Here is a 17,882-nt window from a genome sequence, read left to right as displayed (position 1 = left end):
TGTGAAAATAAGTATTTACCTTTGTTTTAAACTGATAAAATTGAAAACACCTAAATGTCCAACATAAAGTATATTGTTTCCTACTGAAAAATTTGTAATCCTGATGCCAAGGAAGAAAATGTTTATGATATTAATATTCAAAGGGAAGACACAGGAATTCTAAACATCATTACAAACATGTTATTTCTTTTCTGAACATCCTCAAATCATCTAATTTATTTGTATTGATCCATTGTCAGATTTACTAATCTATTGTTTTTATAATCTGCTTTTTCCTTTTAAAAATCAGGGCATTTTCTCAAAGTTTTTTGGCAACGCTTTTTTTTTTTTTTTTTCTAAAATTTCTTAGAAATTACTTACCATGATTATGACTGTAAAATTTTTTTAGAACCCAGAGTTGTAATTTGTCTGGTATTGACATTTAAATACATTAGGTAGATAATCCGCTCTTTGTGTGTGTGTGTGTGTGTGTGTGTGTGCATGTGTGTGTGTGTGTTATAACTGCATCTTAATAGATTTTAAGTTCCCTGTGTTAAAATGTATTCTCTCTCTGATATTTTCAATATAGGAAATAAAGTCTCTGCTTTCACTTTTTGGAGGTCAGTTCACCAGTAGTCAGGAAACTTATGGAAAGGTAAGTTGAATTTGTATTTTTCATTAGACCATGTGTAGTATCCTTATAAATAGAACCTTGGATTTGAAGAGAAGAACTGAAAATCTTAAATTTATATTTTTATGGTTACTTGTGTCTGTTTTTAGGGGCAATTGAATAAAAAGGATATTTTGGAGAAATTTTGGTTTTGGAAAGTTAGATTTATTTCCAGTATTCACTTATTTTATTAGTTTTAAAATTGTAGTTCAACAGTTATCCCATAATTTATATGTGTCGCTTCATTGGGAAAAGGGCTGTCTTCTATTGATGAGGTATAATTAGAATTTAGAATTTAGCTGAATTTCAGGCTTATATTGGTACTCATTTTAAAATTTGTAATTGTGCATGTGTGAGATTGTGAGTTTATTTATATATTTTGTATTTGACAGTTTATCAGTGTATTAGAGGAGTTTGGAAAATAGAAAAAGGAAAAATCACTCACAATTCTTCTTCCTTGACGTGACTTATAATTTGGGGATACTGCTTTCTAGTCTTTTTTCATATACGTTTTTTCCCCTCAGTTGTAATGCTACCAGTGAACTTCTGCATCTCTTTTTCATTTGATAGCATTAATATAGGCACATATTTCTGCATAGCTTTCATTATTAACAGGGCTGTGTAATATTTTCCATCGATTAGCTCTACTGTAATTTATCTAATGATTTCATTTCATTCAGTTTGCTTTAAAATTTTTCCTAATAAAAATAATACTAAGATGACCATCTTTTTTCCTGTTTGGATTATTTTGAATTTTTCTGTAGGGTAGTGTAAATATTGGAATAAAGGCTGGGTGTGGCAGGGAGGACTTTTCACAAAAGATGAGAGAACTTAAGTTGAAAGTCCCCTGGTGTTGGACTTGTACTCCTGAATGAATTTCACTTATTGAGGGAGGAGGAAAAGAGGGAGAGTATGGATATAATTGGGTGAGGGTGTTAAACTGAGGTTAGGATCCTGCTACATTTTGCTGCATTCTGGCAAGTGGTTATCTGGGTGGAGCACAGAAGTGCCTATAATCTTGGGTATTAAAACCCGCTGATGCACTTGGAACTTTTTTCCTTAGATAAAATAATAAAAATAAATGATAATTTAATAATGTATAATTTTCCATCATAGTTATTGCAGAGACAATAACTATGTTTCCCACCCCCTCGGGTGGCCACAACTACCTAGAAAAAAAGGGATCATTCAAAGAAATACATTACTTAGTAGTTAAAAATAAAATAGCTGTGTTATAAGAAATAATTAGCAACAACAAAAAATTCTGAAATTATACTTTGGGGTAAAATATTTATTAATTCTTGATCAAACTATATAAGAGCAAATACAAAATTAACGTGAAGTTTAAATATCCTTAAATTTGCTGATGTTTTCATTTATACAGTCATTTATAAAAGTGTTCTGATATTGTACTGTATTATCTTAACAGGTTACCTATTAAAATAATTTACTTTTTTTTTTTTTTTTTTTTACTATTGGAGCAATTTTTATTTTGGTTAGTGTCAAATCAGATATTCTTACATAAAAGTAGCAGATAGGAATCTCTCCTTATTGACTTCTTAAACGAAAGCATATGAGGCCATAAAACCATATATTGTTGTTTCTTTCAGTCTCCTTTTTGGATTCTTAGCATCCCCTCTGAAGATATTGCCAGAAACTTAATGAAACGGACAGTGTGTGCCAAGTAAGAAAAACTTATAGTGTCCTCCTGCATGAGTGTAAACCAGACTTCTCATAACTACTCTGTCCTACTTTTTGCTTATGTTGGCAGAAGGTAGAAGGGGTTGATTGTTGGGGGAGCTCAGCTTAGCTTGTAGTTACATGTATTTGCCACTGGATGGTGGTAGGAGAACAGAGGAGAGTTATCTGCTGAAACTGAGGGTGAGAGAATTTCAGTGGTGAAATGCAGAAACACTTGATTTAGAATAATTTTTTTAAACTTCTACATTAAGCAAGCATATGGTATAAGATGTAAATGCTATGTTATTACATAGGATAAATGCCACATTTAATTATAACCAACGTATTGAAAACCTAAAAATGTTTTTCTTATAGATGGTTTTTAGTTAGATGAACAGATTGGTGAAGTGTAAGATGACAAAAAATGAGGACTACCATAAAGTATGTTTTCTGTTTTATTTGTTAGAGGAACTCTGATTATCATATCTTGATATGGATTAATATAATGATGTCATCCTCATTTATCCTGCCTGAGTGTTTTCTAGCTTTTATCATTAGTATCTGTTCTTTTTTCATTTCTTTTCTTTCTTTCATTTTTTTTTATTGTTGGAAAATTCTATCTTTGGGTTTGAAAATTAAACTGCATTTTTAGCTACCATTTTGAAAACTGAACAACTTATGTTATTCTTGAGTTGCTTTTTTTTTTACATGCCCCCCTGCCCCCAAACATTTCTGAAAACTTCTTTTTGCTTAGAAATTACAATATTTAATAATGCAGTGCAAATAAGAACTTATATATATCTAGTTTTGTTAGCATGGTTAGCAATACTTTATAGCATAGTATATAATTGCTATATTATTGAATAGACTACAACCCCCATATTAAATTTATCTTATTGAAAACTAGCTGCAGTGCTGAATCTAATCTCATAAATTGAGGCTTGTTGATGGGTCTTACTTAGTCAATAAAAATGACTAGAAAGCGGAAACAGAACTAAGAAACTTATCCTTTGAATAATTATTACTTTACATTAGCGTATTAAAATTTATGGCTCTAAGAAGTGTTTGAATTCCAAAGATAAAGCTTATAGGTTTAAAATAGCTACTTGAGAACCAGAACTTGTATACTTCCTTCAAAACTCATATCTTCTGATGAATGTATTTGAGTAATGGTACAATAAATAGTTGTGTAATAGTTGTATAACATTATGAAATAATGTCCCTGGCTGCATTTTAGTCTCTGTATATTTTGCATAGCTATGGTTATACCTTAAGTGATAACCAAGTAAGAACAGTATTACTGCAGAGGCCTTCTCTCTATAAATTTAATAGAAATGGGGGAATTCATTTTCAGAGGATAAAATTTACAGTTCTAATTGTAGCATTAATTGTTCTGGAACTAATAGACTTTTAGAACTGTGCATTCAAAGCTAACTTAAATTCAAATTTTTTTGTGGTAGAATAGGGATTGAAAGTTGATTTTATTTGACTTATTTTTAACATGGACTATTTTGAACATATCACAAGCAGTGATATACAACAAACACCTAGGTACCTACCTTGTTAGATCTCAACATTTTGAGATATTTGCCACAGCTTTTTTTTTTTTTTAAAGAAATAAAACCATGACAGAAACCATTGGTGCTCCTTGTGTATCTTTCCCCATTCTATTACCCTTCTTCCCTCAAAGCATAGTTTCTTAAAGCATTTCTATTTGTCAGAAGGTTTCATTATTACTGCTATAATCAGTGAAATATTTTAGGTCATATTGATGTTATATTAGTAACTTGACATCCATGCTTATTTATATAGCACCCATGAGATGTGGCAATTCATATAAGTTTTATAATCTCTAAAATAGGGATCATAATAGTGCAGTCATATATATGAAAACCATTTACTCTGAAATCTAAATCACAAAAGGTGTTACTCCAGTGTTCCAATTATAACTGAAGCTTATGATGTTATATATCTAATATTTTTATTTTGCCATTTAAATATAAATTTATTAATGTTATATAAATTCTTTCTGAAAAAGAGGGTAGGGAGTATTATTTCATTTTTACTGATTCTAGGTTATCACTACAAGCATTAGTTCCTATAAATTACTGTATAATGGTTCATTAGGGATAATTATGATTTATGGAATTGTCTGTGCCTTTCCTGAATGGCCTGGAGTTCCTGTCTTTTTGCATATTTATATCTGAGAAGCAGTGTATGGATTCTGGAGTCAGATGGATTGGGTTTGAATCTTAGCTTCACCAATTGCTGTATGACCTGAGAGAGTTATTTAATCTTTCTGTGCCTCAGTTTCCTCATTGGTTAAATGGATGATGATACTGGCAGCTCCCTAATAGGATTCCTGTGAGGAATATGTGAATTAATATTAAATGGCCTTGGAACAGTCCCTGGTACTTTGAGTTATATTGTTAGCTCTTACTTAGCTAAGTAAGGGTAGTATTACTGTAGAGGCCCTTTTTCTATAATTCATTACAAGGGAAGGGAGGAATTCATTTTCAGAAGATAGTATACTCAGTCCTAACGGCAGCATTACTTACAATCATAAAGTAGTTGAATTCAGATGCACAAAATTGTGCTAATACATAGATCAAGTTCCATTATAACTAATTCTAAGAATTGTTTGATTGATTACAATGAAATTTTGCTTAATTTTTTATGTTCCTTGAAATTGATAGACGCTTGAGATTTTTTCATAGTAAGAATTTTGTTTTTGTAATAGTCATAAAAGTAATTATTACTAAATGTTATTAAATAATGGCTAAATATTAATGGTAACATTTTTATCTGGTCATTTTTCCTTTTGTTTTATTCAGAAGACAATGGAAATGATTGAATTTCCTGCACCTTTATTACTGTTTCACTAAAATCACAAGTCATTTTATGGAATCATTTGTGTTCTAGTTAAAAAATGCTGAAGTGGGGGCTTCCCTGGTGGCGCAGTGGTTGAGAATCCGCCTGCCAATGCAGGGGACACGGGTTCGAGCCCTGGTCTGGGAAGATCCCACATGCCGTGGAGCAACTAGGCCCGTGAGCCACAACTACTGAGCCTGCGCGTCTGGAGCCTGTGCTCCGCAACAAGAGAGGCCGCGATAGTGAGAGGCCCGCGCACCGCGATGAAGAGTGGCCCCCACTTGCCACAACTAGAGAAAGCCCTCACACAGAAGTGAAGACCCAACACAGTCAAAAATAAATATAAATAAATTAATTAATTTAAAAAAAAAAAATGCTGAAGTGATAGCACAACATTGTAAATCAACTATACTCCAATAAAAATTTTTAAAAAATGATGAAATGATTATGATGAAAACTTCAAAAAATCTTGACTTATAAATTCTCCTTCTTCTGTGTAAAGTTCAACTTCTGTGTTAATTTAGACTTAAGCTATATTTGTTTCCAGGATGCATATTTCTCATTTATAGCTTAGAAAACATAGGCAATAATTGTTTTAGTGGAGCAAGCATTAAAGAACCAGTGAAATAATTGTTACATATTACTGTATGAGCCCTTTTTTTTTTTTAACTGAGGTTAATGTCAATCATTTATTTCCTAGGTCTATATTTGAACTATGGGGTCATGGAAAGTCTCCAGAGGAGCTGTATAGTTCTTTGAAAAACTACCCTGTGGATAAGATGGTGTGTAGTGAAATGTGGTTTTCTGTAAGCATATCTGTAGATACTGTAGAATTACTAAGCTTAAAGAATTTATCTGCTCTTATTTTAGGTTCCATTTCTGCATTCAGATTCTACATATAAAATAAAGATTCACACATTTAATAAAACGTTGACACAAGAAGAAAAAGTCAAACGGATAGATGTAAGTGAATTTAGCAAAAACCAAAAACCTATGAGATTAATGTAATATAGCCACTGTTGATATATAATATCCGCAATGTCTACTAAGTGCTTCTTTTGTACCACATTATGTGCTAAGTACTTTTCATGTTTTGTCTTATTTAGTGCTGATACCAGACTTACAAGATTGGTTTTATTATATAAGCACTATGTTTTCTTTTAAACTTTTATAGGACATTAGAATTACTTTTATTTTTTAGGCACTTGAATTTCTGCCATTTGAAGGAAAAGTGAATTTAAAGAAGCCACAACATATATTCTCTATTTTGGAGGATTATGGTTTGGACCCAAACTGCATCCCTGAGAATCCACATAATATCTATTTTGGTAGATGGGTAAGCAAGTGTTCTTTTTACCTATTCTATGAAACAGAAACAAAATCAGAGACAGAGAGAATAGACTGGTGGTTGCCAAGGGGGAGAGGGGTGGGAGAGGGTAGGAGTGGGAGTTTGGGATTAGCAGATGCAAACTGGTATATATAGAATGGATAAACAACAAGGTCCTACTGTATAGCACAGGGAACTATATTCAATATCCTGTGATAAACTAAAATGGAAAAGAATATGAAAAAGAATGTATATATATGTATAACTGAATCACTTCGCTGTACAGCGGTAATTAACATTGTAATTCAACTATACTTCAATAAAAATTGCAAAAAAAGCAAAAATGCTAAGTGGTAGGCCTTTGGATTTGACTCTTTATATGTAAAACTTTAAAGGAGCTGAAGAGTCAGAACTACTGTATGAATTAAAATCAGTGGAAAATATGTGGTTGTGTGTTTTGTTTGTTTTTCCAGAGATTCTGATGAAATGCAGAGGATTGTTAGATATGGGGCCCAGGTAGCCTTAAGACTCACTGGAAAGTGTGAACTGCTTTTTTATAAAGCAAGAAAAGGCAGAGTGCTGTGATAGCAGGATTCTCATTTGTGGAGCTCTCTGATCTAGGTTTCCATTCTGAAGAGAAATGAAATTACTGCAGAGCAGTTCTGCCCACTTCTCTGAGGCAGGAAGCTGTGGCTTATGTTACAGAATATTGTTATTTAGGAGAAAAAAAGAGGTGGCTAGAGCTCACCACCAAGCCCTGGAATAATTGCATTCAAATTCAATTCAAATTTGCTTTGAAAAGCAAAAGTAAATGGGAACACTCTAAGAAATAAAGGTATTTGTCCATAACTGCCTTAATCACATATTTATGTGAAGCAGTGGTAAATGGAAAGAAGTTCTCATTATCAAGATACTGTGGGTTTATTGTGAATAAGTATCTTAAATCTGTTCTGTACATTTACACAAATTGAAAATTATCTCTAATCTAGATTGCAGATGGGCAGAGAGAGCTTATTGAGTCATACAGTGTCAAAAAGAGACACTTTATTGGAAATACAAGCATGGATGCTGGTTTATCATTCATCATGGCCAACCACGGAAAAGTGAAAGAAAATGATATTGTATTTGATCCATTTGTTGGAACAGGTATTTTTATTTAATTGTTAAACTAGTATAGAGATATTGCTTGTTTATATTAGTTACGGTCATAGTAATATTTTTGCTAAAAGATAAAATAATCTTTTATTTATCATTAGATAAGAGACAACCACATATTTGTATAGTAGCCAATATTTAACACTTTTGCCACGTCCAAAGAGGATGCTGAAAGAATTTTGTGGGGTTTTTTCCCCCAAGTAAACCACTAAGGGAAGTATACCATACATTGTAGAAATGTTGTAAAGCTATATAGTTTATTTAAGTAGGAAAACTCTTACTATACTTCAATTAAAAAAAAAAAAAGGAAAACTCTTGGGGGGAAGAAAGACTTGAGTGGCAAAATTTTAAAAAGTGTTCATCTTTTAAAATTGATAATTATATACTTACATGGAAAAAAATAATGTGCCTTTGGTTTGTGGAGGTTCATATGTGAAGTTTGAAAATAAGAAAAGTGACTAAGTGTCAGTGGACTAGAGCTTGGCTGCTGAGGCCGTGACCTGGGTTCTGCATGCACTTGATTGGGTGTCCTCATAATTAACTTTGTGTGGAAGTCCTAAAGGTCCAAGTTTATTTCATCTGACTCTGAAGACGTTTTCCTGCTTCAACCCATTTTTTTCCATCTTGCCTACACTTAGGGAGTACTCACATTTAGGTTCATCTGGCTAAATTCATTATGATTCAGATCGTTTAGGAACAAATTATGCATGGTTGGAGTTTCTTCCTGTAGTGGTCTTTCCCCATCAGAAACTCATCAGTAACTTTGTAAGCAGTGATGATGCAGCAGCTACTATTTGCTGAATAGTAAACATGTCAGGTACTAGCTATGCACTCTAATGTTACTATCTAATTTAATTCTTACAGCTACTGAAATTGAGATACTTAAAAAAATCTTCCTGAGATTATGGCACAGACAGAGGTTAAGTGACTTGGTCAAGGTTACACAGTGTAGAAATCTCATGAGATTCAAACTCAAGCAGTCTAACTCCAGAGCTCGTGCTCTTTACTATCATAATGCTGCCTCTCTCAGCCTTAGGATCTGCCAGCCAGCTATGGTACCATCAACTAACTTGAGGAATACAATCCCATGTCATTAGGAGCACATAGAATCAAGGTCAAGAGATTCTAACTGGTGGGATTATTTCCTGTGTTGTTGAATTAATCTTAGTGAGTCTCTCTTCTGCTATTCCACCATTGTCTTCATATATCCCACCCCCAACATACTATTATACCTATTCCTTTCTTTCCTATCCTCATTATCCTAAGTGCCTCCCCAACTTTTTGAACTTTACAGGAAATAATGCCAAACTTATAGAAAAGTTACAAGATTAAAAATAGAAGAAAGAACACATACATATCCTTGACCCAGAGTAGACTGTTGTTAAAATTTGGCATCATTTGCTTTATCATTTATTTTCTCATTATGTTTATATACAAGGTATTTTTTTTCTGTATCATTTGAAAGTAAGTTGCATCCATTACATCTCTTTACCTCTCAAAGACTTGAATATGTTTCTTAAGAATAAGGATATTCTCTTACATAACCACAGTATAGTTTCCAGTGTTAGTAAATATACTATTAATACAGTACTTTAGTGTTTGTATTCCATTTTTGGTAATTGACCCACTGATGTCCCTTTATACCATCTTTTTTCCTTTCCAGGTATTGTATTTTGTTGTTAACATTTCTTTGATCCCTTGATGTGGAGTATATCCAAAATCTTACTTTTTCTTTTATAAAACTTACAATTTTGAAGAATACTATCCCTCCTCTCTTTATTTTTTATCCAGAATGTTCCTTATTTTGGGTCAACCAAACATATACATATTTTAGAAATTGTGAGTTTTCACATATACTACAAACTCTGGTCTAACCCTACAGATTTCTTTTTTTTTTTTTCACTTAACAGTATTTCTTAGAAATCACTTCCTTTAGTTCATAGAGATTATCTTCGTTCTTTTTTATAGTTGTACTCCATGGGTTTATGTACTGTAATTTATTCAAACAATCACCTAAACTTGGATATAGGTAGTTTCCCATATTTCACAGTTACAAATAATGCTTGCAGTGAATAATCTGTACATATATACTTTCATAGTGTTGGAAGTATAGCTCCAGGGTAAATTCCTAGAATTAGGATTGCTGGGTTGAAGAATGTAAGCGTATGTAGTTTTGTTAAATGTGGCCAAATTACTCTCCATTATACCATTTTGCCTTCTCGCCAGCGATATACGAGCCCCTGTTCCCTCACAGCCTCACAGCAGAGTATATTGTCAGGCTTTTGAAATTTGCCAATCTGTTGGGTGAAAACGTTATCTCAGTGAAGTGTTCATTTGTATTTCTCTTACGAGTGAGATCTAATCACTTTTTCTATTTTAAGGTCTAGTTTTATAACCTTTTTGGAATTATCTTCAAGTCTTTTGCCTATTTTTCTGTAGACTTTTTGATTCCCCCCCCATTTTTAAAAATACTTTATATTTTAGTCACTCTCCCCCTTTTTTCCTGTTTTATGTATATAAATATGTAAAATATTTTCTCCCAGTTTGCCCTTTATGTTCTGACTTTGCATGTAATTGTTTTTTTGCCAGGCAAAAACTTTCCCCCTGTATCCAAGTTATAGAGGAATTCAGCTCTGTTTTCTTCTGGTACTTTAGTAGTTTTGATTATTTTCCTTTTAGATCTCGAATGCATTTGGAGTTTATTTTCTTATATGCCGTGAGGAATGGATTTAATTTATCTTTTTCCAAATGGTAACCCTCTATTAATTCTTAATCTTGTTCTTGGACTTCTAAAACCTTTTCCTGTGAAGTGATTCTTTGAGATACATACATGTACGTGTTTAGTATGCACACATACTCACAGACCAGACCATGAAGTTTAAAAATAGTTACCAGTATGGGTAAAATTTCCTTCCCTTGATGTAGACGAGGCTGGGCATATTATGAAATGCTAACTTCCATAGCAATCAAGGTGTTGACTACTTTCAGTGTGGTAAGGGGTGAGCAGACCTGCCCCTAATTTGCTTTAAGGCTGCTCCTTAGGGTGGGTAGCATATCTTGGTCATTTGACCGTTTATACTCTATAGGACAATTAATGGAAAATTAATTGCAATATGTAGGACAGTTAATGGAAAATTGCAAGAGGAAGATCTTTGCAAAGATGCTGCTAAAATACATTTCATAATCTGTGTTTGTTGTTTAAGCATAGCTTTAAGACTTTAGCTAGTTTTTGGTGCTTTTGTTTTATAACTGGTAATGGCTAATAATTGAGAATAGGCACAGTTCTTAAGCAGTTTGTCCTCTTTCCTGGACCTTTTGTCTCTTCGATGGGTAGTACCTTCTGAAGGACTGGAGAAATAAGTAGCCCTGTGCCCTCCTCCATGGTCGTAGTTTTTCATAAAGTATTGGATGATATTTTTTTCCTTTTTCCTTTTTTAGTATTTTTGTTTTAATTCAAATGTATGATATCCCTTTTCCATTCTAAAGGTACAAAATTGATGTTTATTAGTTTCCTGAAGGCTTTACCCACAGACTACTTATGGCTTGTGATATTCTCAAGGTTATAGAGTAGGTTAGAAAGCTTCTGGGAAGTTGAAAGGAGAGATATAATCTTTTCCTGCCTAAATACCTTTCCTTTTTCTTTTAGACAGTCTGTTCTCTTGTCTAGAATGACATTATGAGCTACAGAAACACACTTTCATTTCCATTTTAGCAAATACATTGATTCTCATTATAGTAACATTTATTTTAAGTTGTACATCTCCATTTTCTCAAGGGGGAAGATATATATCATGGGTCAGCTGTCAGTAATTAGGAAGTACTGCTGTTCTAATATGAACATTGCTAAAGGAACGATCAGCATGCATAAGTTGAATACCTGTAATGGCACAGGCCTGCCTGTGATGCGATACGAGACTCGTGAATTGTATACAACTCATTAACTGAGTGTGCAGCCTTACTTAACTTAATTTGTTTAATAACAAATTTTACTTCTGTGTATCTAATTAGTAGGCTAATGAATATTTACTTCAATTGCTGCTGACCCTAAAGGAGGTTGTATAGTATAGTGTACCATAAGAGCAAAGAGAGTAAGTTTTAAATCCTTACTCTGTCACTTACTATGTGACTTTGAGCAAGATGCTTTACTTGTCTGGGCCTCAATTCCATCATTTGTGAAATGGTAATAAGTAATATATTGTGAGGTTAAATGAGGTAATATATGTATATGAAATTCTTACGAAATTGTATAATGGATGGAAGACAGTCAATTAACCATACTGTTTATCATTTTTTAATTATTTTGTTAAGCACTTAGATACATTTTTGGTGAAAGATGTTAGATATAGCTAATATTGAATGGTGATGATGAACAATTTGGCCATGAATTCATTTTCTAGTTCCTTCTTTGGCTGATTTCCAAGATATTCATAATTTGCAACTATTGGCAAATTATGGCAGCAGGCAAGGTAATTGAAGGTTAAAATTGTAAACTTCTAATTCTTTGTCCATAGTGAAAATAATTGGCACAAGTGTGTGCCGATGTCTGTAGGTGCAGTGACGTAGCTCTGCAGCCCTAGCTCTGATTGCTTTTCCCTTTCCCCTCTCTCAAATGAGTCCACTCCTTTAGTAGTTGAGAATATACCCAGGAGACTATTGTGTACTCCTTGCCTGTTCTACCTTCAAATGGCTCATAGGTTTAAGGATAGGAGTAAAATTTGAAATTTTGTCATTGCAGATGATAGACATGGGAGCAAGGTGTTGAGAAACCCACTGTTCTACCTCTGGGAGGAGACTATGAGGAGGAAAAGAGAAAGTTAGGAGAGAGATAATGGATCTCTGTAGGTCTTTGTGGAAATCTCTGCTTCCCATTTTATCCACAACTCTTTGTAGACCCCTTTTCCTGAGTCGCATAGTTTGGTAGAATTTCTGTTTTCTGGCAATATCCTTTTGCTTAAGCTGCTAGCTTAATTTATGAGTTGTTTTTGTTTGTTTGTTTGTTTGGGTTTTTTAAGGATTACATAGGTGACATAGTATTACAATTTTTCTTTCTTTTCTTTCGGCAAAACCAAAGCCCAGTTCTCGTTTTCACATTTTTTAAGGCTTTCCACTTAAATCTCTACAGATGAAACTCATAAATTTGTTTCTATATCATAAAAGTTCAGTTATTGTGTCCTTTTACCTGTAAGATATTACCGTAACCTTAAACTGGTTACTATTTAGGTAATAAAACATTAAAATACTGATTTGCTAGTCTAGATCACATATGTGGTATTTTTACACTTGATAGCTAATAAGAAATCGGGTGAGTCATGTTATCTGCCCCCTCAACACTTCACCCCCTCTTTTTTTTTTATCACCGCTTCTTCCACCAAAAAGCTTCCAAGGAAACTCCAACTGAGGTATAACTAAACGTGAAAATGCTTCAATTTAATTGAAAAAAAACAACTAGATGATTAACAGTGATTACCCAGTGACCAGTTCAGAGAAGCTAATTTATAGTGATTTTATTTGAAACTTGAAAAGCTTTTAAAGGGCACAAAGTTAACTAACAGATGTAGTCTAACAGATTATTCATCTCCTTTCAGCAGTGTACTCTAAATTGGGTCTTCTCAAAACTCACTCTAACCAAATGGATAAGGTTCTGTTTAAGGAACACAGGAAAGCTTTTCTGTTCCCCTTGACAACTAGTTCTTCTAGGTGAGTATCTGCCTTAATTGGCAGAATTGTAGTAATTCCTCGTAATTTGGGTGAAGTGATTTTTGTATTTCAAGTCATTACTAAATATAGTACCTTTCCTAAATATGGACTGTTCCAGTTATAGGCTAAGAACTATGAGGTCTTACTTAACCTTACCTCCTCAAACAAATGCTTTTTGTAGTTAGTATGAGGGAACCTAGGTTTTGGTTTCTGCTGTACTTTTAGTCTTCCATTTCTCTTATTCATGGCTCCATTAGGTAGTAGTCAGTTATAATATTTTTCATTGAGCAAAATATTTATAAGTACGTGTTACCAAACTATGTTTTAAATGGCTATGGAAGGAACACATTAATTTATAGACCTTGACCCTCTGGAGGCACTACCCATCTTAATTTTAGAGATTACATTTCAAAAGGATATAATGGAAAGAGCCCTAGTTATTTCCCCATATCCAAGTTTGTGCACAGGCTAAGAATATTTTTCTGTATATTTCTGATTTCAGTTTGGCTGACAGATCGTTCTGCAGTATAGCTATTAGGACTTACCCAAGTACTAAGAACATTTTTAATTTGGATAATTAAAAAAGTGAAGTTCATTGAGAAGAACAGTTATTAAGATATTTAACTTTGTGAATTTTTATTCTTAAACAATTTAAAAATATTATACCTTTTAGTTTAAAGGATTTCATTAATTTTTAATCTTTATAAGGATGTTCCTTCATATGTGAACTGGTCACACCTACCAAATTACTTAGTCTAGTCAAATTGTGTTAGGACATTTGTTCTTTCTTTGTTCACAGCACTAAGTAAACATAAAATTCGTTGTATTACCTATTTTTGTGTATGTCTGATAACAGTTATTCAGAAATTTGTATCTACAGTTTAAAATCAGATAATTACCTCACTGATAATAGGAGTAACTATTTGTTGTCCTCATATTTTAATTTTTGTAAGAATTAATCTCATATATTAATTATGCCCTCTTTAAGTTATTTGAAACTCTGACTTCAGTGAGAATTAAGCCCAATTGTCAGACTTATTTATTGCCAGCTCTTTGTGTAGCAGCCTTGTATGTTCAGTGTAAGAAAGCAGCAAGATGCTTTTGTATAGACTTCTCAAAATAAGATGAAAATGTCTAAATACACATTATTTTGACCAAAAAAAGGATAATTTTCCCAAAGTAGTGCTGTTTAAAGTAATAATGCCAGGACATATATTAATTCCCTGCTTTGTGACCAGTGTGATGAGCACAGCTTAGGGGTTTGTTTTTTCAGTTCTGAAACCTACTAAATATGGCCAGAACCAATGTCATTCTAGGGTACTCTGCCTACAGCTGGTTTGTAAGAATTTGGATCAGATTAAATAGGGGAAGAAATAAGAGTCTGGGACTTTCTGGTTAACAGATCACAATTGTGTGATTTTTTTCAGGTGGCCTTCTGATAGCATCTGCTCATTTTGGTGCATATGTATATGGGACAGACATAGACTACAACACCGTTCATGGCTTGGGTGAGTAGTGGTTCTAGACAGTGTTACAGTCTTTGCTCTTGTACCAAATGTGCCTTTAAGATACTTAAATAGTTATATATGGCATTATACATCTATTTTTAATGTTAAAGAGTTGTGATGTAGTTTTAGTTATTCTTACAACAATAAGACTTCATTGGGTATCTGCTTTTTATGAAGTGATCCAGTGTGAGCAAAATGACCCCCCGGGGAAACACAAAGATGAGTAGGAAAAAATCCCTCCTCTCAGAGCTATTTTTGGTCTTAGATTTTTAAAAACTAGGCAATCAATAAGGTTGTAAAACTTTCGGGTTGGGAAGGAAGTTGGAGAGGGACTAGTCATTTTTAATTAGCATATTCATGTTAGTAAAATATAGAGTTTCTACCTAAAAATTATCACCGTTCTTTTATTCAGCAGTCATATATGTATACTCTAATTTCTAGTCCTTGAGTACCATACATGTTTTTAATTTCATAACTGACCAAAACATCTTTGAGACAGTTAAGGTGACAGTTATAGTAAAGATTCTGCATTAGACTGAGAGTAATTTGAGATAAGCATCTGCTTGCTTTTGAGGCAATTTTGGAAAATACTTTAAAATCTAGAAGCTTTGCTAATGAAGTGTGATTGGATGAAATTGAATCAAACTGAAAATACTTCTTCATAGCTGAATAGTATTAAAAATGTAAAGTTTCTTTGATTTTGAAATTGTATTTATGCTGGTATTTCATTGTTGTAACTAGAATCAGCCTATAAAACATGCTTTTCCTTTTACTCACCCAGTGTAAATTATTATATAGGTGAGAATTTATTAGACTTTATTTTCTTTTGCTTAAGTAATTTGATATATTGTATTTGATGAACTTTTTTCCTACCTTGCTATAAGGAATTTAGTACTATAAGGAGAATGAGTAACATTTTATAAAGTTCGCCTAAATGGGCTAACCAGAAAAAGATAGTCTTTGTCTGCAGTATGTTAGAGTAGACAAAGTGCTAAGAAGAATTATTCCTGTTTGCTTTTGGTAGAAGCAGTATGTTTGCTTTAAGGATATTGTCCTATATAATTCATTTGAATTTTTATTTATTAGAGTTATGTTTAAAAGTTATGTGTTCACTTTGTTATAAAGCAGAAGCTAACACACTATTGTAAGGCAATTATACTTCAATAAAGATGTTTAAAAAAAAAAAAAAAAAAAGTTATGTGATAACCTTTCAGTCTACTTGGGTAGAATTCTGGCTGAGGTAGAGTTTCCTCAGAGCTTATCCAAGATGCTGTTAGATATGCCCTCTGTTTCCTATGCTTCTAATCTCTTACTATACTCTCAAATACTTCCAAGTTTCTTCTATTTTAAAAATACAAAACTTTTTCTATCAATCCTACAGGGACCCTCCTAGCTACTACTTTGTTTTCCTCTTCCTTTTACCAAAGTGTTTCGTTTTCTTTTTTATAAGAGATTGAGTTTTTAAAATTTTATTTATTTATTTATTTATTTATTTATTTATTTATTTATTTATGGCTGTGTTGGGTCTTCGTTGCTGCGTGCAGGCTTTCTCTAGATGTGGCGAGCGGGGGCTACTCTTCGTTATGGGGCATGGGCTTCTCATTGCAGTGGCTTCTCTGTGGTGGAGCACGGGCTCTAGGCGCACGGGCTTCACTAGTTGTGGCTTGCAGGCTCTAGGGCGCAGGCTCAGTAGTTGTGGTGCACGGGCTTCGTTGCTCCCTGGCATGTGGGATCTTCCCGGACCAGGGCTCGAACCCATGTCCCCTGCATTGGCAGACGGATTCTTAATCACTGCACCACCAGCGAAGTCCCCAAAGTGCTTCTTTCGTTTTTTTAAAATAAATTTATTTATTTATTTATTTTTAGCTGTGTTGGGTCTTCGTTGCTGCATGTGGGCTTTCTCTCTAGCTGTGGCGAGCGGGGGCTACTCCCTGTTGCGGTGCGTGGTCTTCTCACTGCAGTGGCTTCTCTTGTTGCGGAGCACGGGCTCTAGGCGCCAGGGCTTCAGTAGTTGCGGCTCACGGGATCTAGAGGGCAGGCTCAGTAGTTGTGGCACATGGGCTTAGTTTCTCCACAGCATGTGAGATCTTCCTGGACCAGGGCTCAAACCGTGTCCCTTGCATTGGCAGGCGGATTCTTAACCACTGTGCCACCAGGGAAGTCCCCCAAAGTACTTCTTAAAAAGACTAGTTTATTTGCTATTCCTCTTCTTCATCTCTAACTGCCTTCTGCCTGTTATTTTTCAGCTTGCATGCCTACTGAAAAATCTTACTAAGGCCACAGATCTACAGTATTTGGCAGTGTTGACCTTCATAATGCATCCCTTGGTTTCCTAGACAGTGGCTTCATTGGGTGGTACTTTGATTTCTTTGTTTCCACCTCAGTCTCCTGAAGGCCCTGCAGTTTTCTTCAGTGTCTGTTTATATGTTGCTTTTCTCCAGGCATCTCTCGTTGACCCCTTTTATCATATTGTGCAGAGTCATGTCATTCTTCTTCTTTTGATTTTTAAGTTTTGTTTTTATTGTGAAGTAGATCATAATACAGAAGAGTTTATTAAAATAACAAGAGTAATTATCGAACAAACACTTATGTAATTACCACCTAGGTTAATCAGAAATATCATTCATTCTTATAGATTTAACTTAAGTTTATATACTGATATCTCTCAAGTATATATATTCTGGCCTCTAACTACCTGCTGAATATCTCTTTCTGAAGCTTCTGTAGGTACCTCAAGGTATATATCAAGATTGATGTATCTCAAATGAATCTCATCTTTCTTCCTAGGTTTTCTTTTCCTCTTGGTTTCTCAGATCTTAACTGATGGTATCATCATCCACTCATGTCTCCTAAACTAAAACTTTTGAACTTCTTCCTTGAGCCCCCCACTTTAACTTTTCATCTCTTGTGTTCTCGTTTTACCTCCTCTGTCCATGGTCACAGCTCCTGCATTTCCCAAGTTAGCTCTCTTCATTTCTGTTCCATTTATCTAATT

At 33.8% G+C, this 17,882-nt stretch overlaps 1 protein-coding gene across 4 annotated transcripts in view; it reads left to right on the top strand.

The window, feature by feature from the left end:
• TRMT11 (tRNA methyltransferase 11 homolog) overlaps positions 1 to 17,882 on the top strand; it is a 64,563-nt gene that overhangs the window by 14,239 nt on the left and 32,442 nt on the right. For all 4 annotated transcript variants that reach the window (XM_036872042.1, XM_036872044.1, XM_036872046.1 and 1 more), the window contains exons 2-8: positions 569 to 634; positions 2,260 to 2,333; positions 5,901 to 5,982; positions 6,071 to 6,163; positions 6,402 to 6,536; positions 7,517 to 7,673; positions 14,807 to 14,887. In XM_036872042.1, the coding sequence (XP_036727937.1) occupies positions 569 to 634; positions 2,260 to 2,333; positions 5,901 to 5,982; positions 6,071 to 6,163; positions 6,402 to 6,536; positions 7,517 to 7,673; positions 14,807 to 14,887 (688 nt within the window). The remainder of the gene's footprint in view (positions 1 to 568; positions 635 to 2,259; positions 2,334 to 5,900; positions 5,983 to 6,070; positions 6,164 to 6,401; positions 6,537 to 7,516; positions 7,674 to 14,806; positions 14,888 to 17,882) is intronic.

The sequence above is a fragment of the Balaenoptera musculus genome, chromosome 12, assembly GCF_009873245.2.
Source record: "Balaenoptera musculus isolate JJ_BM4_2016_0621 chromosome 12, mBalMus1.pri.v3, whole genome shotgun sequence".
In the NCBI taxonomy this organism is placed as follows: domain Eukaryota; kingdom Metazoa; phylum Chordata; class Mammalia; order Artiodactyla; family Balaenopteridae; genus Balaenoptera; species Balaenoptera musculus.
Note: the sequence above shows the minus strand (reverse complement) of the source record. Positions and strands in the feature narration are given on the sequence as shown.